The sequence below is a fragment of the Lonchura striata genome, unplaced genomic scaffold, assembly GCF_046129695.1.
Source record: "Lonchura striata isolate bLonStr1 unplaced genomic scaffold, bLonStr1.mat Scaffold_210, whole genome shotgun sequence".
Classification (NCBI taxonomy): Eukaryota; Metazoa; Chordata; class Aves; order Passeriformes; family Estrildidae; genus Lonchura; species Lonchura striata.
In genome coordinates, this window is record NW_027461133.1 from 133,814 (window position 1) to 161,577 (window position 27,764).

Here is a 27,764-nt window from a genome sequence, read left to right on the forward strand (position 1 = left end):
TTTGGATACTGGGTAAATAAAATTAATATTTTGGTAGAATTTTGGGGTTTTGTTAGTTTAATTATTTATGAATTTGTGTGCCTGCAGCTGTAGTGTCTCTGCTGCAAGTCTCAGTATCCATTCATGTTTGTGTGCGTTAGGCAGTCCACTCGTGTACCAGCGAGTCCCCCCTGCAAGCGGCCGCAGAGCCGCTCCTTCGCTCTCCTGGGAATTCGGGGAGCGGCACACGGCTCTGCGACGAAGCCTTGATCTTTGTCACTTGGAGGTGGCACCAGGGAGCCTCAGGAGCGGCCGAGGAGTTGCTGTAAGTGGGGGAACTACTAGTGAGGGGGACCAGGGTCCACTCGAGTTTTGGGAACGCCACCTCACCTCGCCTGCTCTTCAGCCAGGCAGACCCTGCCAGGAGGGCGTGGGCGAAGCGTGCGGCCCGAGGAGCCCGGCGTTCTCAAGAGAATAATGGTGAGCAGCAGAATTGCTGAGTTGTGGCTGCTGTGCGGCTGGGATCGTGCAGTGATGTTTGGTGTTCTCGATTGTAGCTGAGCACGGGACCACAGCCCAGTGACCATAGGACATTCCCCGCAGGCGAGGCAGCCTCCATTGCCAGGCGACGTGGATTCTCATCCCCAGATGCCAGAGAGATAAGTGGAGGGCTAAGGCCCGCAGAGGGGGTGAAAGTGGGGTGCTGGGAGGGCCTTTAGGATCAGGTTTGGGGGCAGGGATGTGCAAGAAGTGTCCCCTTAGGCCAGCTAAAGGGAAAGTGTCTGTTTTGATCACAGTGCTGAGGTGCTCAGGGCAGAGCAGTTCTGATGTGTGTCCTGTCACTTGTCTCTGGTGCACTCTGTGTTCTTTGGGTCTCTCGGTCCTTTCTTCTCCTCAAAAGCTCTCTCTGCCTGTCCTGTGTCACGGGTGTCTGCACGTATTTGTCCCACAACTGCTCTGCCCTGCTGCATAGCCTGTAATAGCACAAGTCCTGGGGACTTGAAATTTGTCATTTGCAGGGTGTAGTTGGGCTCTAGATTGTATGGGGAGATTGACATAACATGTTTGGTGATGCTAAGTTGTCCTGCAGCCATTTGATACTAGTCCTAACTTCCTTTCAAGATGCTGACAACTCCAATCAGTGGCAGAGAGCCCCCAGTCCTGAGTGAGGGTGTTGCCATGATCAGGTCAGTCATTGTTTGCATTTGCAGGGGCAGCCTAAAGGGTGACCGTGTTACAGCAGTGTTCTTTGCCTTTATTTTTAGGTGGTCCAGGCAGATAGCAGCAGTCAAGGCCAAGTGTGCCAGGTGAGCAGTGGACCAAAGCAGTTGTTTTTGCTCAGGTTTTAGTTTTTGGTGGAACTGTAAGCATCCACTGTTGTTTGTGTGCTTTAGGGAATCCACTCAGTGTACTCATACCTCTGTCTCCAACTGGCTGATGGACCGGGTTTCATGCACGTGTGGTCTTGCCAGAAGCATTACAGGACCCTGTGACAGAGCCTTCCAATTTTGCATTTCAAGGTCCCCTCCTGGTAACCCACAGGAATGGGCAAGGAGTTGTGGTGAGGCAGGGAAGAGGAGCGAGGGTACCCTCAAGTTGCAGCAATGCCATGTCACCTTGTCTGCCCTTAACCTAGGTGTGCCTTGAGATGACGGTGTCAGAATCCAAGCGCGCCTGAGGTGTGTGGCCCAAGACTTCTTGGGAGACGGTGAGTAGCAGAATTGTCAGGTTCTGGCCCATGTGCTGTTAAGGTAGTGCACTGACGTTTGGTTTTCTTTCTCTTGGCAGAGCAAGAGATAACAGCCTGGTGACAACTGGAACTTCCCAGACAGGCACGAGGCCTCGTTCTGCACCTGATGGGGATTTGCATCCCCAGATATGTGCAAGATAAGTGGAGACCTACAACCCACAGAGGGGATGGAAGAGGGGTGCCAGGTTGGGACTCCCCAGGAGGGGTTTTTGAGTCAATTTTGGAGATGGGGATGTCCAAGAAGTGTCCCCTTAGGGCAGCTAAAGGGAAAGTGTCTGTTTTGATCACAGTGCTGAGGTGCTCAGGGCAGAGCAGTTCTGGTGTGTGTCCTGTCACTTGTCTCTGGTGCACTCTGTGTTCTTTGGGTCTCTCGGTCCTTTCTTCTCCTCAAAAGCTCTCTCTCCCTGTCCTGTGTCATGGGTGTCTGCACGTATTTGTCCCACAACTGCTCTGCCCTGCTGCATAGCCTGTAATAGCACAAGTCCTGGGGACTTGAAATTTGTCATTTGCAGGGTGTAGTTGGGCTCTAGATTGTATTAGGGGATTGCCTTAATATGTTTGGTGATGCTAAGTTGTCCTGCAGCCATTTGACACTAGTCCTAACTTCCTTTCAAGATGCTGACAACTCCAATCAGTGGCAGAGAGCCCCAGTCCTGGGTGAGGGTGTTGCCATGATCAGGTCAGTCATTGTTTGCATTTGCAGGGGCAGCCTAAAGGGTGACCGTGTTACAGCAGTGTTCTTTGCCTTTATTTTTAGGTGGTCCAGACAGATAGCAGCAGTCAAGGCCGAGTGTCCAAGGTGAGCAGTGGACAGGAACAGTTGGTTTTGCTCAGGTCTCAATTTTTGGTGCAATTCTAAGCATTTATTCTTGATTTTGTGCTTTAGGGAATCAACTCTGAGTGCGCATACCTCCGTTACCAACTGGCTGATGGACCAGGTTTCATGCCCTTGTGATCTCGCTGGAAGCATTACAGGACCCTCTGATGGAGCCTTCCAATCCTGCATGTCAAGGTCCCATCCTGGTAGCCCTGAGGGAATGGCCAAAGTGTTGCGGTGAGTCGGGGGGGAATGAGATTCCACTCGTGTTTCAGCAATGCCATGTTGCCTTGTCTCCACTTAACCTAGGTGTCCCCTGCGATGACGGTGTCAGAATCCAAGCACGCCCAAAGTGTGAGGGCCAAGAACCCGGGCATTCTGAGGAGGATGGTGAGTAGCAGATTTACCAGGTTTTGGCCGATGTGCTGTTCAGATTGTGCACTGATGTTTAGTTTTCTTTCCCTTGGCAGACCAAGAGGTGACAGCTGGAACTTACCAGACAGGGAGATGGCGTTCTTCTGCACCCAACAGGGATTTGCATCCCCAGATATGTGCAAGATAAGTGGAGGGTTATGACCCACCGAGGGGCGTGATAAGCGAGGTGCCAGGTTGGGACTCCCCAGGAGGGGTTTTTCAGTCAGTTTGGAATTGGGGACGTCCAAGAAGTGTCTCCTTAGACCATCTAAAGGCGAAAAGTGTCTGTTTTGACCTTAGTGCTGAGGCATGCAGGGCAGAGCAGTTCCGATGAGTGTCCTGTCACATGTCTCTGGTGCACTCTGTGTTGTTTGGGTCTCTCGGTCCTTGCAGATATTCTTCTCATCAAGAGCTCTCTCTCCCTGTCCTGTCCCCTGGTTTGTCACATCCTGTCCTGTGTCACAGGTGTCTGCACGTATTTGTCCCACAGCTGCTCTGCCCTGCTGCATAGCCTGTAATAACACAAGTCCTGGGGACTTGAAATTTGTCATTTGCAGGGTGTAGTTGGGCTCTAGATTGTATGGGGAGATTGACATAACATGTTTGGTGATGCTAAGTTGTCCTGCAGCCATTTGACACTAGTCCTAACTTCCTTTCACATGAAGACAGTTCGAATCTGTGGCAGAGAGCCCCAGTTCTGGAGGAGGGTTTTCCCATGATCAGGTCAGTCATTGTTTGCACTTGCAGGAGCAGCCTAAATGGTAACCGTGTTACAGCAGTGTTCTTTGCCTTTATTTTTAGGTGGTCCAGGCAGATAGCAGCAGTCAAGGCCGAGTGTGCCAGGTGAGCAGTGGACCAAAGCAGTTGTTTTTGCTCAGCTTTTGGTGGAACTGTAAGCATCCACTGTTGTTTGTGTGCTTTAGGGAATCCACTCAGTGTACTCATACCTCTGTCTCCAACTGGCTGATGGACCAGGTTTCATGCACGTGTGGTCTTGCCAGAAGCATTACAGGACCCTGTGACAGAGCCTTCCAATTTTGCATTTCAAGGTCCCCTCCTGGTAACCCACAGGAATGGGCAAGGAGTTGTGGTGAGGCAGGGAAGAGGAGCGAGGGTACCCTCAAGTTGCAGCAATGCCATGTCACCTTGTCTGCCCTTAACCTAGGTGTGCCTTGAGATGACGGTGTCAGAATCCAAGCGCGCCTGAGGTGTGTGGCCCAAGACTTCTTGGGAGACGGTGAGTAGCAGAATTGTCAGGTTCTGGCCCATGTGCTGTTAAGGTGGTGCACTGACGTTTGGTTTTCTTTCTCTTGGCAGAGCAAGAAATAACAGCCTGGTGACAACTGGAACTTCCCAGACAGGCACGAGGCCTCGATCTGCCCCTGATGGGGATTTGCATCCCCAGATATGTGCAAGATAAGTGGAGACCTACAACCCACAGAGGGGATGGAAGAGAGGTGCCAGGTTGGGACTCCCCAGGAGGGGTATTGGAGTCAGTTTTGGAGATGGGGATGTCCAAGAAGTGTCTCCTAAGGCCAGCTAAAGGGAAAGTGTCTGTTTTGATCACAGTGCTGAGGTGCTCAGGGCAGAGCAGTTCTGGTGTGTGTCCTGTCACTTGTCTCTGGTGCACTCTGTGTTCTTTGGGTCTCTCGGTCCTTTCTTCTCCTCAAAAGCTCTCTCTGCCTGTCCTGTGTCACGGGTGTCTGCACGTATTTGTCCCACAGCTGCTCTGCCCTGCTGCATAGCCTGTAATAGCACAAGTCCTGGGGACTTGAAATTTGTCATTTGCAGGGTGTAGTTGGGCTCTAGATTGTATGGGGAGATTGACATAACATGTTTGGTGCTGTTAAGTTGTCCTGCAGCAGTTTGACACTAGTCCTAACTTCCTTTCAGATACAGACAGTTCAGGTCAGTGGCAGAGAGCCCCAGTCCTGGGGTGAGGGTGTTGCCATGATCAGGTCAGTCATTGTTTGCATTTGCAGGGGAAGCCTAAAGGGTGACTGTGTTACAGCAGTGTTCTTTGCCTTTATTTTTAGGAGGTCCAGGCAGGTAGCAGCAGTCAAGGCCCTGTGTGCCAGGTGAGCAGTGGACAGAAGCAGTTGTTCTTGCTCAGGTTTCAGGTTTTGGTGCAATTGTAAGCATCCATTGTTGTTTGTGTGCTTTAGGGAATCCACTCAGAGTATGCCAAGCCCCTGTCACCAACAGCTGATGGCCTGGATTTCCTGTGCTTGTGAGCTCTCAGGAAGTATTGCAGGACTCTGTGATGAAGCCTTGAAATTTTGTATTTCAAGATTGCATCAGAGTTGCCTTTGGCAATGGCTGAGGAGTTGCGGTGAGTCGCCGAGGTAGGGAGGGGGAGCCAAGGTCCACTCGTGTTTCAGCAATGCCGAGTCTCTTTGTCTCTTCTTAACCCAGGCAGACCCTGCGATGACGGTGGCAGCCTCTGAGCCTGGCCAAAGTGTGCGGCCCGAGCGTTCTCAGGAGAATGGTGAGTAGCAGGATTGCTGGGTTTTGTCCATTGTGCAGCTAAGATCATGCAGTGATGTTTGGTGTTCTCGATTGTAGCTGAGCACGGGACCACAGCCCAATGACCATAGGACATTCCCCGCAGGCGAGGCAGCCTCCATTGCCAGGCGACGTGGATTCTCATCCCCAGATGCCAGAGAGATAAGTGGAGGGCTAAGGCCCGCAAGGGGGTGAAAGCGGGGTGCTGGGAGGGCCTTTAGGATCAGGTTTGGGGGCAGGGATGTGCAAGAAGTGTCCCCTTAGGCCAGCTAAAGGGAAAGTGTCTGTTTTGATCACAGTGCTGAGGTGCTCAGGGCAGAGCAGTTCTGGTGTGTGTCCTGTCACTTGTCTCTGGTGCACTCTGTTCTTTGGGTCTCTCGGTCCTTTCTTCTCCTCAAAAGCTCTCTCTCCCTGTCCTGTGTCACGGGTGTCTGCACGTATTTGTCCCACAACTGCTCTGCCCTGCTGCATAGCCTGTAATAGCACAAGTCCTGGGGACTTGAAATTTGTCATTTGCAGGGTGTAGTTGGGCTCTAGATTGTATGGGGAGATTGACATAACATGTTTGGTGATGCTAAGTTGTCTTGCAGCCGTTTGACACTAGTCCTAACTTCCTTTCAGATGCTGACAACTCCAATCAGTGGCAGAGAGTCCCAGTCCTGGGGGCGGGTTTTCTTGTATCTTGTATCTCTGTCGGCTTACATTGTATGCACTTATGTTGCACCTACCTGTGTCGGCTTCTATTGTATGTGTGTATGTTGCGCCTACCTATGTTGTCTTATATTGTTTGTGCTTATACTGTATGTACCTACGTTGCCTTATGTTGTTTGTGCTTATACTGTATGTACCTACGATGGCTTATGTTGTATGCACCTCTGTTGTGGCAATTGTGATCGGAGCTGCCTTGCCCGGGCACGTAGTCACGCTCAGGTAGAGCAGTTATAAAGCTTTGCCGTTCATCTGTTCTCTACGGGGTTTGGGGTACAACACTGATGGGCCCAGAGTTGGTATAGCTCCTAGCTCTCAGATAGTCAGTCACTGACCGCCTCCCCTTGTCTCGTAGGTCCCCGGGTCCCTACAGAATTTCCTGGAATCTACCATTTGACATGGAGGTCCTGCGGTCAGAAGAAGCGTTTAAGCATATTCTTCAGTGCAGCGTTTCACGTAAGGGTGGCAGCCAGCGTGTCAGCAGAAGAATGTGTGAGAGTGTGACTGTCTGTGTCTGTCTGTGAGAGTTTGTGTGTGCTTGTGTCTGCAGCTGTGTGTGTGTGTGTGTGTGTGTGGAGCAGTTCCAACCTTGTGTGTATGGCCTTTGCCTTTCAGGGGGGGTTTTCATCAGGCAGGAGGATTTTTTGGGAGTCTCTGGAGCGAGTTGCCGTGAATGTGAGTTTGTGCGTAACGCGAAGGGGGCGTGCACGTCGGCGGAGCGTTTTGCGCCGTTTTTGTTCCGGGTGCGTCATAACAATAAAAGTGTTGTGGACTTTTCTGAAATGGAGACACGGTTATATTGTGTCAATATGTATTTTCCTTGTAATACATTATATTGTTCTGTCTTTGCAGTTGTTCCTGTATTTTGATGTATTTTGCTATATGTAAATTGGACTTGTACTTGTGTGCCTAGGTATGATGTATTCTTTGTTGTATTTGTCTCTGTACTTGCGTTTGTATGCATTGTTTCCCTGTGTATTGCTGAAGTTTAAATTAAGGGAATAAAGATTAATCAGCCCTAATAATGATGCCTCTTACCCTCTGTCCTGCCCACCATTCATCTCCTGTCTTTCTTTGGTGTGGTTGAGTCGTATCATTCTCACCCTTTTTCTCCCTTTGCCTCTTACTTTCCTCTTTAGTCTATTCCTCACTTTATCCTTCCATGTGTAACTCTTTGTCTCTGGCTGTGTTTTCCTTTGTTTCCATTTCTAAGACATCTCTATGTTTCTCTAACCCTATTTCCTTCTCACCCTGTCTATTTTCTTCCATTCCTCTACATGTATTTCCCCATGTCTCTTTGTCTCTTTCAATCTAGGTTTCACTATGTTTTCTTCTTTTTTTTCTCTTTGTCAGCCTTTGTCTTTCTAACACTTGCTATCATTGTCTTTGTCTCTGACCCTTTTTCCTTTTCTGTCCAACTTTAACTTTTTTGTCTAACTCTCTATTTCTTTCTCTCTTGAACCCTACCTTGTGTTCAGTCTCTCCATTTGTTTTCCTGTAGGTTTTCAGCTCTATTTCTTCTTTTTCTTGTCTATTTGCTTTTCTCTTTCATTTCAAGTGCTTCCTTTTCTGATTGTCTTTCACTCTTTTTCTCTTTACCCCACCTTTCTTTCCTCTTTCTCTGCCTTTCTCTTTCTAATCTGACTTTTTTGGTTTTTCTTTTTATCTCTGACTCTTATTTTTCTTGCTTTGTTTTCTTCTTACTCTCTCCTCTTCCTTTTCTTCTCAGTCTTTCTTCTTCTCACTCTCTCCTCTTCCTTTTCTTCTCAGTCTTTCTTCTTCTCACTCTCTCCTCTTCCTTTTCTTCTCAGTCTTTCTTCTTCTCACTCTCTCCTCTTCCTTTTCTTCTCAGTCTTTCTTCTTCTCACTCTCTCCTCTTCCTTTTCTTCTCAGTTTTTCTTCTCACTCTCTCCTCTTTCTTCTCACTCCTCTTTCTTCTCACTCTCTCCTCTTTCTTCTCACTCTCTCCTCTTTTTCTTCCTCTTACGCTCTCCTCCTCCCTCTCTCCTCTTACTCTTCCTCTTACGCTCTCCTCCTCACTCTCTCCTCTTTTTCTTCCTCTTACGCTCTCCTCCTCACTCTCTCCTCTTTTTCTTCCTCTTAGGCTAAATACTTGTATCAAACATTTTAAACAGCTCTTTTATACAGAAGTGAATACATTAAAAGAGAAAGGGAAAGAAAATAACTGGTAATATATTTCAAAAGTCAAACCAGTATTTAATTTCTGCATCAAGTATTGCAATCAAAGACACCTAAAAGATTCACCTTTCCATAAAATCAAGGTTTTAGTTATTGAGATGGTGGTTTACTTATTTAGGTGGTTGTTTTTTGTCCTTCTAACAGCTTGTATTTTTAACTGTTTAGTCCATCAGCAGACAGACACCCTGTCCATCTTAACAGGCCATAAAAATAGTGCAGGTGATGACATTGGTTAGCAACCTTTTCTTCATCATCATCATCATCATCTCACATTAACCTAGAGAGACGAAAGGCACAAGGAATTCAAATTATTAGCTTTGAGAACTGAAATAAAAATCTTCTTTCTACAATTAGCCTACATATAGTGGCATTAGAAATACCACTTTAAGTTCTGAAAGTACCGGAAGGAATTTATACCCAAAGGATCCTAATTCTTTGGTAAGTCAAAGCTGCCATTTGTACCTGTGAACACTATCACTTGGAGAAAATGCAACACTTAGGAAGAGTTTTAATTGTTTTTTTCATTACTTGACTGTGTCATTTTTTCTGAAGTTTTTACAGCTTCTTGCATTCAAATGAAGGAAGATTAAGGCTGGATGGTTAAGGTTGTAATGCAGCATTTCAAAGTAATATTTGTGAAGATGTACTAGAAACTGCATTGCTTAGAAACCTATTATTTCAGTAATCCTTTCTCAGAACTTCACAAAGGTCCTCTTATTGTGTCTCTGATAAATAAAATGTGATTTCTATTTAGAAAGAATTAAGGTAGTGAAGACTAACTAGAGAAGAACATGCAACCTTATAGATACTGAGGCAAAAAATAAAGCAAAATGGTTAGTTGCTGGTTCCAACTGGTATTTTTAAGTCTGTATGGCTAAGCATCTCTATCTTAAATTTGTGATCTTTCTGCAATTTTGTATTTATGGGGCTTATGCCTGTTCAGAGTACTTAGTGTCATTTACATTAGAACAAATACTGAAATACAAAAAATGAAAAGTTATTGGCAAATGGGATACAGAGTAGCAAATCTGGAAATTAGACGCTGCTGATATTTATCTGTAATGAAATTTGGCATAGGACCAGCAATAGCCAGAAGTAGGTAGAATATCCTGTGATACAGCATCTGAAATTCATCAAAACCCCCCCTCCAAATTACCTTTGGTATTGTAAAAGTTTCCATTCTTTTTATTATTTGTACTTTATTAGAGGCATCTTGTCAGTACTACTTTTTCTTAGCCTTATCCGGAGATGCTTTCTTATGTCTGACTCCTGAAAGTCTCTGTGCAGAACCAGAGTTCTGCAGAGCTTTTCCCCCTGTATTCCTTCCCTTTTCTGTCTTCCCAAAAGCTTTTGGGATTATGGCTTTTACACCATAATTTACTTAATTGCCTTTTCGTGTCAGAGAATTCTTATGCATATAACATCTCATTTTTAACTACCTGCTTGGTATTGCTACAACATCAAAGAACTTATAAAATTATTCTTTGTTCTCTTATTAGATTTTTTGCTTTGTCCTTACAGAATCTTCTCTGATAAATAGAAGTGGTAGTGCTTTTTATTTACTGCCTTAATTTCCTGCAATAAAAAAACACTCTATGTTCATTAATCATTCAACGACAAAGGGTATTCTGTATTGGAGCCAAAATTGTATACGTTTCTAAGCAACTACAGCATTTTGCTTTATTTTCTTAAATCTGTTTCAGAGCTTTGATCAAATTGCACTCTCCAATTGTTTTCCAAAGGGTGTAATAAGAGAAAAAAATAACCATTTTTATAACGAAATTTCAAGCCAATAAAATCCTTAAAGGAAATTTGATTCTGTAAATGAGGACTAGGAAGAGGAAGGTCATAAGAAGTTACATCATCTGAGTTTAACCATCCCCTTAGCACACTGATCTAAAACAGGAAAAGCGTATGAAAAACTGCAGAGGTGTCTTCTGAGAAGGTATATGCACATTTCACATACTTCTTGTTCTGTATCTTTCTTCTAAACAGTGATTAAAGCAGCTCCCAGTACAGATCTGTAACAAATTCATGAGCAAATCTGATAAGACGTGTCTTTGAGTAAACTGTGAACCTAACCTGACAACTAAGATAACTAGTTTGTCAGTTGATCTAACCGCACCATTCTTTTCTCCTGTATCTGGTTTCTTTTCTTCAGAATTAACCCAGTACTTTCTCCCCCATCGTGCTTTACAAACAACCTCCCTATCTGCTTTTTGTGCCCTATGAAGCCAAGAGGAGCAGTGATGCACAGGAACACTGAAACTCCAATGTCTGGTCAACTAAATCTGGATGATGCTCTTTAGGAGCAGCAGAATGATTTTCTAACTGCAAAAACTGTTATAATACCACTTATTTAAACTTGATTTCCTGTTCACTTGTGAATTGATTATTTGACCTTAAATTGTTATGGTTTTTTTGACCATAAAGCCAGTTCTGATTTGCTGAGTTGATGCCGTAGAAAATACTTATATTTACATGGTTCAGCTGTTCGCAGGTAAAGTTGCATGATTCAATAGCCACTGGACATGCTGAGTTCTGACTGGCGTGTTAAAATTTTTCTAATATGTGGGAACTCAAAATGTCTCTCAGACATTTTTAGAGGTTCCAGGCCTTGGTCAGAGGCATTCTAGACCCTGGCAGACAGCTGAAAAACAGCTGTGATTTTGAGTTTGAGCCATGGAATGAATTGCCAACTTTGGAGGTGGAACAAGCAATCACAAAAGGTTAGATAGTATAGTAAAAGTAGTTACAAAGTAGAGGGGAAATTTTTTTAGTATTGTACAGGGGGGTTTTAACGCATGTACATGGGGGTCAGAAGTTCTAAGATGGAGGAAAGTGGGCTGATCCTGTTCTTCCTCCTTCTTTTTCCTTACCTCCATGTTCTTGGTGATGTTGGCACTCACAGATTGGTTTAGAGTAGAAAAACACTTGGCAACGTAGGTAGTAGGTATTGGGGAATAATTATAAACGTGTTATACGTAATATATCTTATAAAAGATAGCAGCAGCCCTGGGCGGAGAGGGAGACGAAGAAGGCAGCAGATCGAGAGGATGTCAGGGGCTGTGTGTGCCTCTACCCAGGCCGCTGATCAAACAGCCGCAGTCCAAGAACATAATCTGTTAGATAACTAGCGATAAACTGCCTTGAGACCGAACAGCTAAAGCCTGCGGAGTTTTTCTTTGGAAGCACGGGTGGGAGGAGGAATTTCACCACCACATGAGACCCCAGAGCAAGGCCGGGGTTCTCACAGTAATAAAGATGCACCCTTTGTTTATCCACCTTTGTCATTTATACATCCAGCTGTGAAGCTCTCCAGCTTTGCAGTGCTGTTTACTAGGACAATTGAATACCATAACTTCCCAAATTTGGTGTACGTGACCAATCAATATGCAGATTTTATAGCCATAATTTCACACACAGATAATTTGTTAATTGGGCTGCATGCTAAGCTGAGGAAAGCAACACAGCAAATAGTTTTTGCTTTTTGATAGTTTCTGCCATGTCGAGCTCTCATTCTGTCCATTGGTAATGATTGTACCTCTCATGGGAGGAAATCTGACGGACAAACATACAAAACAATCCACTATTTGGCATAGAGGGAACTAACAACAATAGCCGAAGTTTAATATTTTGCTTCCTTTGTCACCTAAGGGTGTGGAAGGTATTCTAGTTCATTGAGTTTATATTCTGTCACTGATCTTTAGCTGAGGGACACAAAGATATATGTGTTATGCGTGTTTGCATATTTATGTGTTTATATATGCATGTAGATATAGACATATAAAAACACATAAATACACACAGGTGGGGGTGTATGTATATGTATGTATTTATATATATATGCCTGAGGTCATATGTGTGTGGGATTCAGTTTGTGTTCTGTTAAACCCAGCCCTCTGTGTGTGTGTGTGTTTGCACCTCGTCCACAGGAGCTGGTTACAGTCCTGGCTATTGAACTGTTGTTGTTTTCAAGCTGTAATTTATTTGGTAATGATATACAATGTTTCACAGTGATAAGGAGTCAATAATGAATATGTTATGCTTTAACATCATAAAGACATCCTTAGGAAAAAGTCCCTGTCTTTCTCCAACAGTGATCCATATGGTGTGCTACTAAAAGGAGAAGATCTCTGAGTGAACAAATGTGAAATAGTACAGACTTAATCTTTATTGCTCTTTTCCTATCAAGATAGCCTTTGTTGTCTGGCCTATGAAGACACTGCAAGACTACTCACTCATACAGCATTGTTTTATTGTTCACTTTTATTTTCTCTAAAGCAGACCGGGGTTGTTTTTTTCTTTTTCCTTTGCATATGTCTTAAGAAGTTGACCTTTAGCTTTACTAATGCAATTAATAGTTTTTGCTTCCTATCTCCTATAAATGATGTTGGTGAAATAGGTCACCTGATTTCATGTTCTAGTAGGTACAGTCAGAGAAAATTCTGGCTATGTAAATTATCATATTTAATTAGCATTATTTCTATCCTCTTTATTACACATTTTGCAATACTATTGATTGTTGGACCTAGAGTATCTTTTGTCCTCAAGCCACACACCTAGAAGTCACCTAAATCTTCATTTTTTCTGAGGATAATTCAGCTTGGAATATTTTTTTTTAAATCTAGATTAAGAGTAAATAATTTAAATGGAAGTTTTGACAGGACCACACGTATAAGGTTTTGAAGTATTTCAAGACTACGAAAAATTGCTACCCTGTCATCTGACTTTTTAGTCTTTATCTAAGACATAAACCACGTGTTTGTTTGATGTTTGATTTTTTGTCATAAAAGGAGTAGGTGCTTTATCAATAGACTTTATTTTAATCAATACTGCCTTGATTATTCCCTACATGAATCCAATTTTTATTTCTACTGTCTAGAGTGGGAAAATATGAGAAAGAGTTCCCCACATCAAATCCATCTGCATCATCTCAGAGGCTGCCTTCAGTAGCTTAAACATGACTAAACCCCTCCCACTGTTACACTGGAAAGAGTCTTGCTGACTCAAAACTTTAAAAAAACCTTGTAGTTTTCACTCCATTTAAATGTGTCACTTTTAATAGCAAAACAAGTAGAGAAATTCCAATGTGAACTCATTTTAGAGCAATGACCAAGTATTATGAATATTTGACTGCATTTAATCTTTCAGTTCCTTTTCTTATTGCATCCTTAATCCTACTCCTGAAGGGACTTGGATTTAAATACAGTAGAATTTCCAGTGTTGAGCAAATCTCTGGTTTCATACCTGAAGATCTCCTTAGTTCAAAAATCCACTTTGTAATTAATTTTATTTATGCTGTGCAACTCTGCTTTCCCAGATATTAAAAAACATATTGGCAAAGAATATGACATTATTTCTTGAATAAAATGACAGGAAGTAATGCAGCAAGATTTTCTGCCTTGAGAGTCACCTGACTTCTCCATTCAGTGACTTTATATTCCTATTCAGGGATTATTATACCTAAGAGATCCAGAGTATAGCCAAGAGAATAGTAATAGAGAAGTTCTAACTAATGCTGATTTTCTACTGTTTGTTACTATTTCCTCACCCATAAAAGGCACTTGTAATTAATTTTCTGTTCCCTAGGACCACCTGTAGAAGTAAACTTCACTATTGGTGATGAGATTTAAACACGAAGAAAAAAAGCTGGGTAAGTATGAAGTTGTTAAACTCGCTGTCACAAGACTGTATTGTTGAAGACTGTTACAGGGATGATGGGAGTCTGGGATAAGTTTAGCTATGAAAACTTAGTTCCATTTCATTAAGTAGGCTTAAAAGAAGACCCAAATTGGGTTGGTTTTTTGCTGTTGTTGTTGGGGTTTTTTTGGTATTTTGGTTTTTTTTTGGTGGTTTTTTTTTTGGTTTTTTTTTTGTTTTTTTTTTTTTTAAACGGAATATTTTTGGAAAAAATATGAAGTAGTTATCTCTGACATTTCTATTGACAGGTTGCCAAGACATGTCTGGGGAATCGTAATGATTCAACATCTCGTTTGGAAGCAGCAGAAACAGAGACAAGCTTTCAGGTATTCTCTTCCAGAGTAATTTGTGGGGTTTTACTAAAAAGTCTCATGAGATTCAGTTACTTAAAGTATACTTACACATTCTTCACCAAGTTCTGTCTCAAAAGAGAAGACTACTTAATTCAGACTTTGTCTGTGTCTGATTGCAATTGACCTGTTCAAAATGATTTCTGGCTGGTAACAACTTGCAAACTATGAAATATTTGGAAAGCTGGTAGTCAAATGAATTAGTAGTCAAATTACTTAATTTGACAGTGTGATGTGTATAGCCCTGGAAGCAGGAGTAAGGAGAGTTATCCAAAATAATTAAATATTAAATACCTATGTGGTTGTTTTCATACATATATACATAAAATATGCAGTGATATGAAGCTGTATGTAGCATCAGACTTGTATGGTTTTGCACTGTGAAGGTTGTTAATGATGCTTTCTTAGAGATCAGGACCCTTTTCTAGGGACAATTCCATTGCCATGGAATTTTAACAGACTTTTTTATTTCTGTTTATGTATATATGTATTCTATACACCATGTTTTTACCTTTACAGAAGTTTCACAGCCCTCCATGGACTAAACCTGAAGATGAAAAATCACCTGAAAAAAAAGAGAAAAAATACGTAGAATCAGTTAGTACACCAGAATAAAAACTCTAAATGCTGCTAACCTACATTGAAAAATGCCAATCACTTCATGTTCTGCTAGCACAAAGGCATGAAATGTCCCAGGTTTCTAAAGCATGCGTTTTTCACTATTCTATGAATGTCTGTAAATTAGTCTATAACAGACCATTTAGTACCTTCCAGCAATAATCCAAAATTGATGTTTGAAGAAGTGCTTTGTAAAGCAGTCCAGTTTTTGAACTCTTGTTCTACCTTATCAGTAATTGTATACTATAAATTACCTGTTTTGTAAACAACAGTCATTCTCAAGTATGTTTCTCACTGTTTTATTTCATGTAATTTTGTGGCAGATTCGGTTCTAATATTAAGAGGCAGTCAATGTGGAGGGGGGGAAGATATCTGTGTAACCATATTTGAAGTACAATCCTTAAGTGCAACTGCAAAAAGACAACTGTGTGTGGGGGGGGGGGGTCCATGTATGCTTACCTTTTAGTAATTCCATCTCAAATCTACTTACTTACACAATAAAATATGCTTATTGTGTTCTTTCTTTCCTCAGTGCTATCTTAACTAGTTCATTTTTGAACACTGAAAAGCTGACAGAATTGGATTTTAAGGGATGGAGATGGAGAGAATCATTACTTTAAGGATTCAAGCAAAAAAATGTGCAGGTGGTACTGAGTTACAGTGTCATAGCTTGGATGGCAGCCGTGGGAAGTCGGTTTCATCCCTTGTGTTTGTGCTGATCTCGACGGGATGGAATACACTTCCAAGGGGAAAGCCCTGTTTGGTCCACTACAGTTGGCCTTTGATCACTCCATCGGGGAGGATTGATTGGAATCAGCTCTGTCACTCATGGATTCTTTTCGTTTCTCCTTAGTCACACTCTATGACAAGAAAGCAGAAAAGAAAGGGAGAAGAGAGAATGTTTTTCTTTTTTGGGTGCATGTCATTGTTGGTCTAATTTAAGAATTCATATGCCATATCTTTTTGAGATGCAAATCTTTCAGGAATGGATGCAATGCTATCTATCCCTAGCAAGAAGTGTCTTAAGCATTTGTAACTTGTAAACTTCCACCTTTGTCTTAATGCACACCTCAGCACATTTTCAACTAGATTTGAAGTAGTTATAATAATTTACTTTGTCTTGCTTTGTATCAGTTTAAAAGCAAATAGACAAATCTTTTATTTGACTTAGTGATGCTCTGTCTTCAGTTTTAGCATTTAAGACTTTACCTCTCCTTCAACAGTCTCCTTCAATACCTCCTTGTCCTTGCTGGTGTGAAAAATGCATATTTTATGATTGGCTTTTCTCAAAGGCTATAATGAATATTATAAGTGTAATGTTAGAAAGTTATGCTGTGTTCATTTGCTTAAGTAGTGTGTTAAATACAGTTTTAGGTTCTAACATAATGTTAAAATAGAGACTATGTAGGTGGGGAAGTTTTTTTTTTAGGAATGAGATACTTACTTCAAAGAACACCTAAATCTTCCAAAGGAGAGGAATTTATGGCTTCTTATCAGAAGAAGCTAATTTCTTCAGGCCTTACTCGAAGACACCAAGGGATTAAAGGAAACAATTAACATACAACAAACAGAGTTTCTTGTTTAAAATAGAATGCATTCATAACCATAAAGGATATATAAATATGCAACAAGTATATTAGTTTAAGGGTGATTCCTTTATTCACAAGTCATGCTTTTCGTAGCTTAATGTCCGAGAACATCCGGACGTCCGTAATTCTTTACTTTTTTTATTGTCTTGTAATTGTCCTAACTCTAAGCTTTAGTACTCTAATGATATTATTATTTTTATAGCCATTTTATTATTATTAAACTTTTAAAATTTTAAAAACCAAGCGATTAGCGTTTTTTTTCACACTGGTATGAGTAATCTTTCACCCTGACATTTTGTATGTGCTCCTCTACTCAAAGATAGATAGTTGCAGTTTCTCTGCCTCGAGAAAACACAATTTTAAAAACTAAAAAACCTCATGAGCTGACCAAATGATGACAAAGTACGGCTTAAGACTATCCATGTGAAGAGTCAAAACACATGAAATCATGGCTACAAAGTTTATTTCTCTTGATTTCCTGATGCCCCTGGAATGATTTGGGTCTCAGGAGGCACCTGGGAGCCTCCGTTTGTGTCCTGGGCGGGGCCGTGGCTCTAAAAGGGGTAAAGGCTGGAGGAAGGGGGGTCCGGGGGGGAGAGGGAGCAGGGGCTGGGATCGGCGGTGCCCTGGGCATTTGCATCTGGGAGCGGCCGCCGGTTTCCCGATGGGAGCCCTGGAAACGGAGCTCGGAGTCCGTGAGAGATGCGAACGCTGCAGCTGGAGCGCTGAGAATGGAGGCTCTGCCGAGAATGTCGTCTGGTGAGTCTCCCGATGTCCCGTAGCTAATGCTGTGCTGGCACCGAGTCGCCTCATTGCGATTTAAACTCTCTTGAAAGACGCTGAAATTACAAACTGGACTACAACATGCGCGCGGGGAGCTTCGTGTCCCTAAGGAAATGCTTTAGGGATGTGCAGCTTCTGAGCTGCAGCAACAATCCCCGCTCCCACAGAAACCTGCTGGGCCGTGGTTCTAGGGCAAGGGTGCCAGAAATGTGGCACCTTCAGTGCCACCCTAACAGGGATTTCCCTGGGAGCTCTCAGGCTCGGGAGGAAATGGTGTTCCTGCCCCTCTGGGAAAGCAGGGAGCGGGATCGGTGCTGCAGCTGTGTCTTTTTCCCGCTCTCCGCAGCTGTTCCAAGGATGCCCTGGAGTGCTCTGGCTCACGGCAGGATAATCGATCCGTGTGCCTGGGTGCGCAGCTGGGTCAGTCACTGGGCTCCCGTGGAACCCCTGAGGTTGGAAAAGCCCTTCGTGCTGCTGAAATGGCCCCAGGACAAACCTTCCCAAGCTGGAAGCAAAGCCAGGGGCAGGGAGGGAAATCCAAGAGGGTGGTGGGAAGGGCTTTCTCCCAGCTCTGGACGCCCTCAAGGCAGGGGTGATTTCTAAGTGTTGTTAAATGCTGCAGCAGCTCTGTCCCTACGTGAGAGCTGCCTCAGCTTGGGCGAGTGTGAGGATGTCCAGCTCTTCCTCAGGGCTTGGAGCACGGCAGGGTGCAGAGCTCAGGTTAAATCTTGTTTAAACACTTTTAATATCAAAATGTATTAGAACAGAGACCGAGGAAATAACACACGAAAGTCTGTTGCAAGCATAGGTACCAGCTGCCTTTATTAAAGATCCACGTTGACGGATGTTTTGTCAGACCACTCTGAGGCCAGAATGTGTCCAAAAAGCTTCACTAACCCCTTGTTCTTCTGCTGGTAGGGCAGCGTCTGACCCCAGGTCTCGGGGGCTGCGTGGAGAGTCCTCCCTGGAGCAGGTTCACCCCGTGAGGATGAGCCACAGAGGTTCAGTTCTTGGAGCAGGTGAGGATCTCTTTTACTTAGTAATTGCTTTTGCTGGTTTTAATGTCACAGCTCCGGTGTTCCTTCAGGCATTGTGCCCTGCAACAGCACTCGCAGCTCCTGTGCTGGGCAGGGAGCAGTTCTGCTGTGGGAAATGGACTTGCAGAAAATTGTCAGAGTTTGACAGGAGGTTTACATAGTATGTATCTGAATGGAAAATTTGAGATAAGAAACGCTGACTTAGAAATGCCATGGAATAGGACATTGAGAGAGATAAATCTTCCTCACACAACGCACCAGTTTATCAGATTATGCCCTTTTCTGACCCAGAAATAAGGCAACTGAGAAGTGTTTTTAAAAACTTTTATTTCATTTTCAGTCTCACGTGAAGGGTGAGACAATACAGATGTTATAATTCATGCCACCGCAATCAGAAGCCAACTATTTCCTAATTACAATACATTATAAGCGTTTCTTGGCCTATTAGCTTTTGCTACACTATGCCTTAAAACCAATCATCTGAAATTACCCCTCATGAATCTTATTAGAGTGCATCTTTCATAGTTCTATTTCTCTAAAGTATCTAGTCTTATTTACAAACTCATCCTTTAAAACTTGTTTCCAGTTCCATTTCTCTCTCAACAGGGACGTGCAGTGAAGGACGGTGCAGCAGGGAAGGGGAGTCTTTACAAACTCTATCAGTATTTCTCCCAAAATTGGGAGAAATGGGGTGGAGCAGAGATGGGGGTGGTTTGGTTTTGTCTGGGCCGGTTATTCCTTGCGCAACGTTTTAAATCTGTTGTAGGATTTACTCTCCAGTATCTTTCTAACAAAAGCTGACAGAAATTTAGGTCCAGGGTTAGAAGTTGGGTCCATTCGCTGCAAAACCTTGCCCAGGCTGGAGGACCGGGGTGATGGCCGCTCTCAGCAAAGGTTACCTATGAATACCGTGTCAGATTTCCCTCGGTGCTGGGCAGGACAGGTGAGGGCTTGGATCAGGAATTCTGCAAACAAGGCCTGTGTGATGTTGGTTTCTTGTGTTTTTCAGGGCGCCAGGGCTGGCACAAGGACTCGTGCAGGTGCCGCTCTGGCACGGGAGCCGTTGCCCTGTGGAGCCATTTTAAAGGTGTGATTATGGAACATTTTGGAGGCCGTTTCTGGAATTCCATTTGTAGCTGGATCTCGCTCCGAGTGCAGCGGTCCAGGTGAGGGTTCTGACCTCTCCAGACTTGTGCTCACCTTGGTACAGCCTGGAGCTGGAGCAGTTTTCCAGGGAAGTGGAGATGGCTGAGGACCGGCGCTCTGGGAAGCAGGGACCCGCTGGGATTTGCATTTGCAAAGCTGACGTAAAGTTTGTAAAAGCGGCCCGAAATTCTAATTCCTGCGGTTTCTGGGGAGGAGGTGCAGGTCACCCCGAGAGCGAGATCAGAACTCGTTTGTGGCGAGGAGTCTGAAGGTGCCACACCTGGCAGGAGCTGTGTGCTCGAGGCAGTCCCAGCCCCGGAGGGAGGCTGACGGGCTCTGCTCACGGCTGTCCCCAGCTGTCCCCAGCCCGCTGCTCAGCCCCGGAGCTGCTCTGGATCCGGGCTGTCCGTGCTGGAGCGCCCTGCTCCCCGCAGGGCCCTGCCCTAACCCACGCAGAGAGAGCCCTGCCGGCCAGAGTTTCCTTTTTTCCTTTGCGATCGCTGCGCGCTCAGCAGGGAAGGGCCGGGGCTGCTCTTGGGCCGGGGGCACTCGGGGCTCAGGCAAACCCAGCCCCGGCGCGTGGGGGTTCACAGAGCGAGCAGCTGCCGGGGCTCAGGAGCGCTCACGGCTCTTTGTTCCGAGGCAGCCGGAATTTCTGACCCCGGCCTTTATTTGGCTTTTCCAGCCCAGCGCCTTCGCTCGGCTCCGCTGCACCGAGGGGACTTTTGCTCAGCGCCTCCTGTCAGAAGGTGCAAACTCTCCGTTCAGCCCACACAGCCCCAGCCCTGCCCTGCGAGCCCTTCCCCATCGTGCCCACGCGGTTTCTCTCTCGCTCAGCCGGGGCAGGCTCTCACTGACAGCCACAGAAACAGAAGGGATTGCCTTTTATTTCATTCTTTTCCTGCTTAATGCCCGCGTCTTGTACTTGCACATCAATCCCAGCTTCTCCCGAGGCTGCAGATCAAATCTTTCAGTGTCCGTGGGAGTTTCTGGTTTTCCCGTTCCCACGTCTCCCCTCTCCCTCTGTATTTAAAAAAAATAAAATTATTAATGGATTTTGTTAAGCATTTGTTGCATATATTAACATAAAGAAGGTGTTATCGTTATTATTATTATACTAATATAATTTAAATGTATAATTTTGTTATAAGATTTTAAAATTATGGTGTTAAATTTTATTTATTGTTATATTAGTTATTCTTATTTTTGATATTTCTTAAAGTTGTACACTTTTATAAGTAGATTTTATGTGATTAGATGCATTTATAACTTTTATTCAATTTTTATATTTATGTTTGTGTGTTAATAAAAGAAAATTTATTGTTGATTTTTTGTAAAACTGCGTATTTAATATTTTATATTTGTTAGAAAGGTATTTAGTGTAAGGGATGTAGAATTAGATCGTTTATTTAGATAATATTTCAATTGATTTAATTATTTTATTGTTGTTGAAGTAATAGGTGGTATAAAATGTGATCCTACCATTTTTAAGTTTCAAGGCTTAAAATTACTTTTATATTTTGATTACTATTGATGGATAAATGACTTTTTTGTTTTAAATTGGTAACTATTTTTATATTAAGAGCTAATAATGTAAGGGCTTTTTAATTATATGGATTACTTGTAATGTTTTTTATTGGTATATTAAGTAAGTAGGTAAAGAATGGATTTTTTTTGAGAAGCGCTAGATAAATACAAAGTATTTAAACTTGAAACTTTAGTTAAAGTTACTGAAATGTTTGTTTTAGGTTGGTTAATTGGTAAAGTGATATAATTAAAAGTAAATAAAGTAAAGAGAGTAGAAGTATAATATTTGATAGAATTTTATACTTTGTAAGTTATTAAATAAGATGTTTATAATATTGATTTTTATATTTATAAAAAAACCTAAAGTTTCTATATTTTGGTGGGTGCAGTACAAGACGTCAGGCGTATGTTGCAATTCTCGCGTAATCTACCATTTGTATTTACATAGTGTAGTGTATCTTTGTATTTACATTGGTGTTTTATTTGTGGAGTGGCGAGTGTGTTTTTTGTGTGATCTGGTTTTATGGTCCTTATTGAAATTGACTTGGGTTTTTGTACTTGTTGAGATATAAGTAAACTTTATGTTTTGACATGAGAAATAAGTCTTGTTAAGTTTTGTTTTATAAAATTGTATAGAGACTTGCAAGATAATGGTATAAGTTGTTATAATTTTTCAGTTATAAGCATGAAGAAATATAAGAATAAAATAATGTACGTAGTAAAGAAGAAATTGACAATAATTAGGAATTACTTAGATAACATCTATAATTAGTAACATAGGTGAAATTATATCATTAGTAAGTATTAAAAGATGGTACGTTATTTTAGAGTTTTTAACAGTTGATAAATGTTAAATTAGTAGCAAGTTAAATAATTATGTGTGGATAATGATTTTTTAAGTTTAAAATAAAAATAAGTTTATTTGTTATATCGATAAAGTTAAATTGTTAAGTTAAAATTATTTGAATTTTATTTTTGGCGTAGAAAATATTTGGGTTTCTTGTTAATTATTTTATTTAGGTAGAGTTAGGGTTAGGTTCTAGTTTAAATTTTAATTGGTGAATGTTACTTAATGTATTCTTATATAATGTTTCTAAAAATAGTAGTTAAGAGTAAAAATGTTAGGATTAAAGATGAATTACATTATTTAATAATTGGATTTTTTAGAAGTGTTTTTAGAATAGATTTGAGTATAGTAAACTTTTGTTTAAAGATTTGAAAGTGGTTATGGACAGGATTGTGAGTTTGGATTTGGATATTGAGAGTGTGAAGGTGGAGAAAATGTATGAGAGAGCGATTACTTAGTGTGAAACTTAGAAATAGAAATTAATGTTGTAGTCGGGTTTTACATTGAAGTGATTTTGTAATAATAACTGAGGAAAGTGATAAGATTAACAGTCTGGAGGAGGTTTTTAATAAAATATATTTTTTTTTAGTCTTGAAAAATATTTAAAACTGTGAGATAACATTAGGTTAAATTATAGAGTTAGTGTAGAGATTAGTTAGAGGGTTAACTTGTTTTAAGAGCTGTATAAGTAGAGAATAAAAAAAGTAGGAATTAGAAATTTTATGTGTTTTTTAGATCATTATATAAAGAGATAACAAAGTACATGAAAGTTGGTTGTAAATATTATAATAATATTTAATAAATATTGCTTATTATAAAAATTATTATATAATTAGTATATTAGTAGTAAGTGTTTGAAGAAGTTAGGATAACTTTAAAAATATATATTAAGGAAATAGAGTAAAATTCTTAAATAGCATGATATGAATAGTAATTGCTATTTTTTGGTGTTACTTATGAAAGATAAAAAGAGTAGAGATTGTAATGAAGAACAGAATTTTTGATGAAATTGATGACATAATACACTATATTTTTTTAACTTCTGAATAGGTGTTTGTTAGTGTTTTCTTTTAGTTGTTGTAATTTGAGTAGTTTCATTTTTTTTAAATAAAATTAACCATATACTGTATAGTTTAGAGAAGTGATTTTTAATAAAATTTAGGGTAAGTTATATTACATAACATTTAAATTTAGACTGAATGAATTTTGATAGTAAGGAATAATAAACTTAATTTTAATAGATAAAAAGAAACTTAATGTATTTATTTAAATGCATTGACATTTAAGTTTGTTTGATTTTACTAACACTTAACATATTGAATGTTGTTATTTATAAGTATTGAAGGTTTTTTAAGTCTTTTGGTTTTGGAGAAATTTTAGCTTGTTGAGTTGAGATTATTACTTATATCTTTACAGAGTGGTTTTATTTATTGGGAGATATGTTTCTTAGTCATAGATTTTTATTTATGTTACATTTCAAATGGTACTAATTTGTGTAGTGGGTTTTGTTAAATGTAGGATATCGATTGGATTGTTTTATATTTTTTGTGGGCTTGGACAAATGGTTTTTGTTTTTTAAGAGTTTTTGATTTAGAATTTGAAGAGTATTTGGCATTTGGAAGAAATAAAATCGGGGGTTTTTTGGATACGGTCGAGCTGTATTTTTAATGTTAGCAAGGACTAGTTTTGGTACGTTATTTTGATTTTTTTGTTTGCTTACGGGGAGGGTCTCCTGTTAGATGTGGAAGCCTGAGACTGGCACAAGGAATTTTTGTCTAATGCTTGATGAGTCTGTTTTATGGGGAGGAGGTGTTATTTTAAGTTTTATAAAATACACCGAGAATTAGTTAAAATCGTGGAAGAAACATTATGGTAATTAAAGGGCGCTACGTTTAAAGAGCTATAAATCTTTTTAAATAGCTGCTTGACGTAAGGCGAGCTTAATCTCCCTTTTCTGCCCCAGAAAGCATCGGGCACGTCCGCATCAATGGCACCACCTCTGCCCACTGCTCCTGCTCCACCCGACCAAAAGCAAGAGCAAAAGTTGGTCGGGCTTTAAGAACTTGCAATAACTTTGAAGCAAAAGAAATCACGTTTGTCTCCCGCGCTTTTTCCTTTCGGGTGCCGCACTCACCTCTGCGGACACGCGCCGAGCTCTCGCTGCAGGAACCCGTCAGGCCTCGGTGGCTGTGAGTTCACGCTCCTCTCCCCGGGGAATTGAAAGAATTGCTGAGGAATCGCAGAAATGTTTTCTGGAGCCTTTCCCCTTCGGTGCCCCTGTGCTGTGTGTGGGACGAGGGCAGAGGAGCCTCGGGCTGGAAAGGGGCAGGAGAAAGGCAAAGGGACCCGCCGGTGTCCCCAGGGCACCGTGGGGAACACAACGGACACCGCGCGGGCACGGGGAGGTGAGGAGTGACAGTCTGGGCCAAAATCCCAGCTCACCCCAGGGAAATAAGCGAGGGACATTTTGGAGGGGAAAGCTGAGGTCACGAGTTCACCCAGCCCGGCCACGTTGTGTTTGCGCAAAGCGGCACCAGAGGTGAAGGTCAATCCTGAGCCAACCCTGCTCAACCTCTAAGTCCCAGAATAAATTCTACAAGCTGTCCACTGAGGGACTAAAAATACACAAAAGAGAACCAAGAGCATTCCGAGAGCAAACCAGAAGGTTCCTGGCAATCCCGTTGCAGCGATGTCACAGCCTTTTTGACAGAGCTGTAAGATTTTTATTTCAATGCTGCGTTTCTCTGCTGGGATCATTCACTCCGTGGGCTGTGGGGATTTTTTGGGTTTGAACTCCCTCACGGTGGCCCTGACACTGCTCAGGAGCTGGAGGAAGAGCAGAGCCAGCGCTCCTGGCAGGGGCAGGGAGTTTTCCCCCACAGCAGATCCAGCAGCTGCCCTCCAGCCCGGCCAGGAGGGATCTGCTTTGGCTCCTGGCTGCTCCAGGTGACATTCCAGCAGCCTCATCTCCCATCCAGCCCGGCCAGGAGGGATCTGCTTTGGCTCCTGGCTGCTCCAGGTGACATTCCAGCAGCCTCATCTCCCATCCAGCCCGGCCAGGAGGGATCTGCTTTGGCTCCTGGCTGCTCCAGGTGACATTCCAGCAGCCTCATCTCCCATCCAGCCCGGCCAGGAGGGATCTGCTTTGGCTCCTGGCTGCTCCAATGACACTCCAGCAGCCTCATCTCCCATCCAGCCCGGCCAGGAGGGATCTGCTTTGGCTCCTGGCTGCTCCAGGTGACATTCCAGCAGCCTCATCTCCCATCCAGCCCGGCCAGGAGGGATCTGCTTTGGCTCCTGGCTGCTCCAGGTGACATTCCAGCAGCCTCATCTCCCATCCAGCCCGGCCAGGAGGGATCTGCTTTGGCTCCTGGCTGCTCCAATGACATTCCAGCAGCCTCATCTCCCATCCAGCCTGGCCAGGAGGGATCTGCTTTGGCTCCTGCAGGGACAGAACATGTTCAGCTGCTCCAGGTGACATTCCAGCAGCCTCATCTCCCATCCCTGCTCCTGCCCCTCCGGCTCTCAGCTCCCTCCCCACCCGGAGCTCAGGCTCCAGTTAATGTTTTAAAGCAGGACAAGGCGGTGGCTGGATGTGCTCCCGGCCTGTGCTGAGGCAGAACATCTCTCCTGCAGAAGCTCAGCTCCTTTCAGAGCCTCGGCATGTCCGTTTTCCTCAGGAAAGGGATGCACATCCCTGCCTGCAGCACACCTCCAGTGGGACCCACCTGTGAGAGTTTTCCATCCCTTCTGCACCTCCAGCTGGCTCCCTGGAAATCTCCGAACATCATCGCACTCGAACCTCTGATTTCAAGGCATCTCCGAGGCTCTTGCTTGGCATTTAGTACCCGTGAAGGAAGATTGCCTTGGCTGAAATGCTGCTGGTGAATGATGGCCTCAGGCTGGAAAAGAGGGAGGAGATTTGGGGTGGCTGGAACATACCTGGCAGCTGTGTGGGAGCTCGGGGAGGTCGGCAACAGGGATTGCCGTCAGAGCCCCTCTGCAAACGGCCCGTGCCTCCATTCCCAGGTAATGCCAGCCGTTCCCTGGGGTCCCTGTCGGCTGTCGCTGTCGGCTGTCCGGGCTGAAGCATCCCTGCGTGCCTGTGGGGAGCAGCCCCTGGCCGAGGAGCCGCGGGCAGCCCTTCAGCCATGTCCGTGCCAGCGCTGTCCCGTGCGCCGGTGCCCGTGCCGGGACGTGCGTTCGGCACGCTGCGAGCCACGGGCAGGGCACGGCAGCTCCCGCCCCGCAGAGCCAAGGACAGGAGGTGCTCTCTGCCCTTCGGGGGCTCCGGCGCCTCCAGCCCCGCACCGGGCACAGCCGGAGCGGGAGCAGCGGCCCCGGCGGAGCGGCCGCTCCCGGCCGCGGCGCCGCAGCCCCGCTCGTCCGGCGGGGCTCCCCCGGGGATGCGGACACGGGGCGGGGGAGGCGGGCGCTGCTGCTCGCAGGGGAGCGCGGTGGCCACGGGGCTACCGGGGCGGGGGGGCTCGGCATCCCGCGGGGGCTGCGGGGCGGCTCCGTGTCCGCCCGCGGGGCCGGAGGCGGCGCTGCGGGAGCGGCGGTGCCGATGGGGTCCCGGCCCCGACGCAGCCCCAGCTCCCCGCGGCCACAGCGAGAACGGGACCCGAGCCCCGGCGGGACCCGAGCCCCGGGCCGGCCGCAGCTGGAGCGGCGGCGCCCGTCCCGGAGCGGCTCCTCCCGGCCGCGGCGCTGCCGGTCCGGATCCCAGCCGCGATCCCGCCTCGATCCGCCGGCCCCGGCACCCCCTCCCTGCCCGCCGAGGAAGGAGCGGCTCTGCCCGGCTCCCCCAGCAGACACCGGCGGGCCCAGGACCCAAATCCCGATCCCGATCTCAGCTGAGCGCCTCGGACGCCGCGCAGGCCGGGAGCTGCCCCGATCCGATCCCCGCACGGAGCTCCGAGCGCCGGTCCCGCCGCAGTCCGTCCGAGCATCCACACAGAACACGGGGCGGGCGCGGAGCCGCCGCCATTTACGGGCGGGGGGCGGGGCCGGGGGCGGGGCCAGCACAGGTGCGCGCACAGGTGCGCGGGGCCCCAGCGCGCCTGCGCGGGGCGGGGCCGCGGGTATTTAAACCGCGGGGCGAGCGCGGCGGAGCCATTTGGTGCTGGGCGCTCGGAGCGGGAGGTTACGACCGGTCGGGCTCCATATCTCTGTTTCTTTTGCTTTTCTTGCGCGTTTCTTTTCTTTTGTATTTCTTTTTCTCTGTACCTCTCCTATCTACCCTCCTTTCCTCCCCTCCCCCACCCCCTACACCCTCCCCCCCCCCAAACCCCCCCCCCTCCCTCTCCCCCCTAGCCCTCCCCTCCCTCCCTCCCGGGCGGGCCCCCCTACACCCCTTTCCTTGTCCTCCCTCTCTATTCCCCTACTCACCCCTACACTATCCTGTCCCTCCATCGTGTCCCTGTTCCTTCCCTCCCCAGCCGGGCTCCCCCGTGCCCCCTCCCCCTGCTCCCCCCCACGCGCTCCCGGTTCCTCCTGCCGCCTTTCCGTGATGCCTTTCTCCCTCCACACATTCCGCCTCCTTCCCCAAAGCTGCCTTCAATCTTTCTTTTCCTTCACCCGGCTCTCCCCCCAGGCCCCTCCCCAGCTGCCCTGCACACCCCGACCTCTCCCCACCGGCCCCCTGTCCCTCGTCCCCTTCCCCTCGACTGCCGCTCTGCTCCCCTGTTCTCGTTCCCCATTCCCCTTTTCCTTCTTTCCTCGCAGCCGCGGGCTCGGGGCGCCGCAGAATAAAGCCCAGAGGGCCGGAGCCGGCGCCCCCCGCCCTCGCT

General features: G+C 44.8%; 1 protein-coding gene and 2 long non-coding RNA genes across 7 annotated transcripts in view; 2 read left to right on the forward strand and 1 right to left on the reverse strand.

Annotated features, from left to right (window-relative positions):
• Positions 1-459, forward strand: part of LOC110484500 (uncharacterized) — a 109,781-nt gene extending 109,322 nt beyond the window's left edge. For all 3 annotated transcript variants that reach the window (XR_013341954.1, XM_077790677.1, XM_077790678.1), the window contains one exon: positions 141-459. Coding sequence is in view for 2 of the 3 variants with exons in the window: in XM_077790677.1 (XP_077646803.1) it covers positions 141-457 (317 nt within the window). In the remaining variant the exon portion in view is untranslated. The remainder of the gene's footprint in view (positions 1-140) is intronic.
• A 5,870-nt stretch (positions 460-6,329) lies between these two features.
• Positions 6,330-16,875, forward strand: LOC144248638 (uncharacterized). Of its 3 annotated transcripts, none has more exons than XR_013341950.1 (5): positions 6,330-6,629; positions 13,965-14,028; positions 14,324-14,401; positions 14,945-15,121; positions 15,576-16,875. It is a non-coding gene; the product is annotated as an uncharacterized LOC144248638 (long non-coding RNA). The 3 variants fall into 3 exon arrangements; XR_013341951.1 differs by having other exon boundaries at positions 6,331-6,629; positions 14,945-15,022; XR_013341949.1 differs by having other exon boundaries at positions 6,332-6,629; positions 14,945-16,875.
• Positions 16,876-20,467: 3,592 nt separating this feature from the next.
• LOC144248639 (uncharacterized) lies at positions 20,468-24,672 on the reverse strand. The gene is made up of 2 exons (XR_013341952.1): positions 24,107-24,672; positions 20,468-20,621 (listed from the first exon to the last, which is right to left on the reverse strand). It is a non-coding gene; the product is annotated as an uncharacterized LOC144248639 (long non-coding RNA).
• Between the last annotated feature and the right edge of the window lie 3,092 nt (positions 24,673-27,764).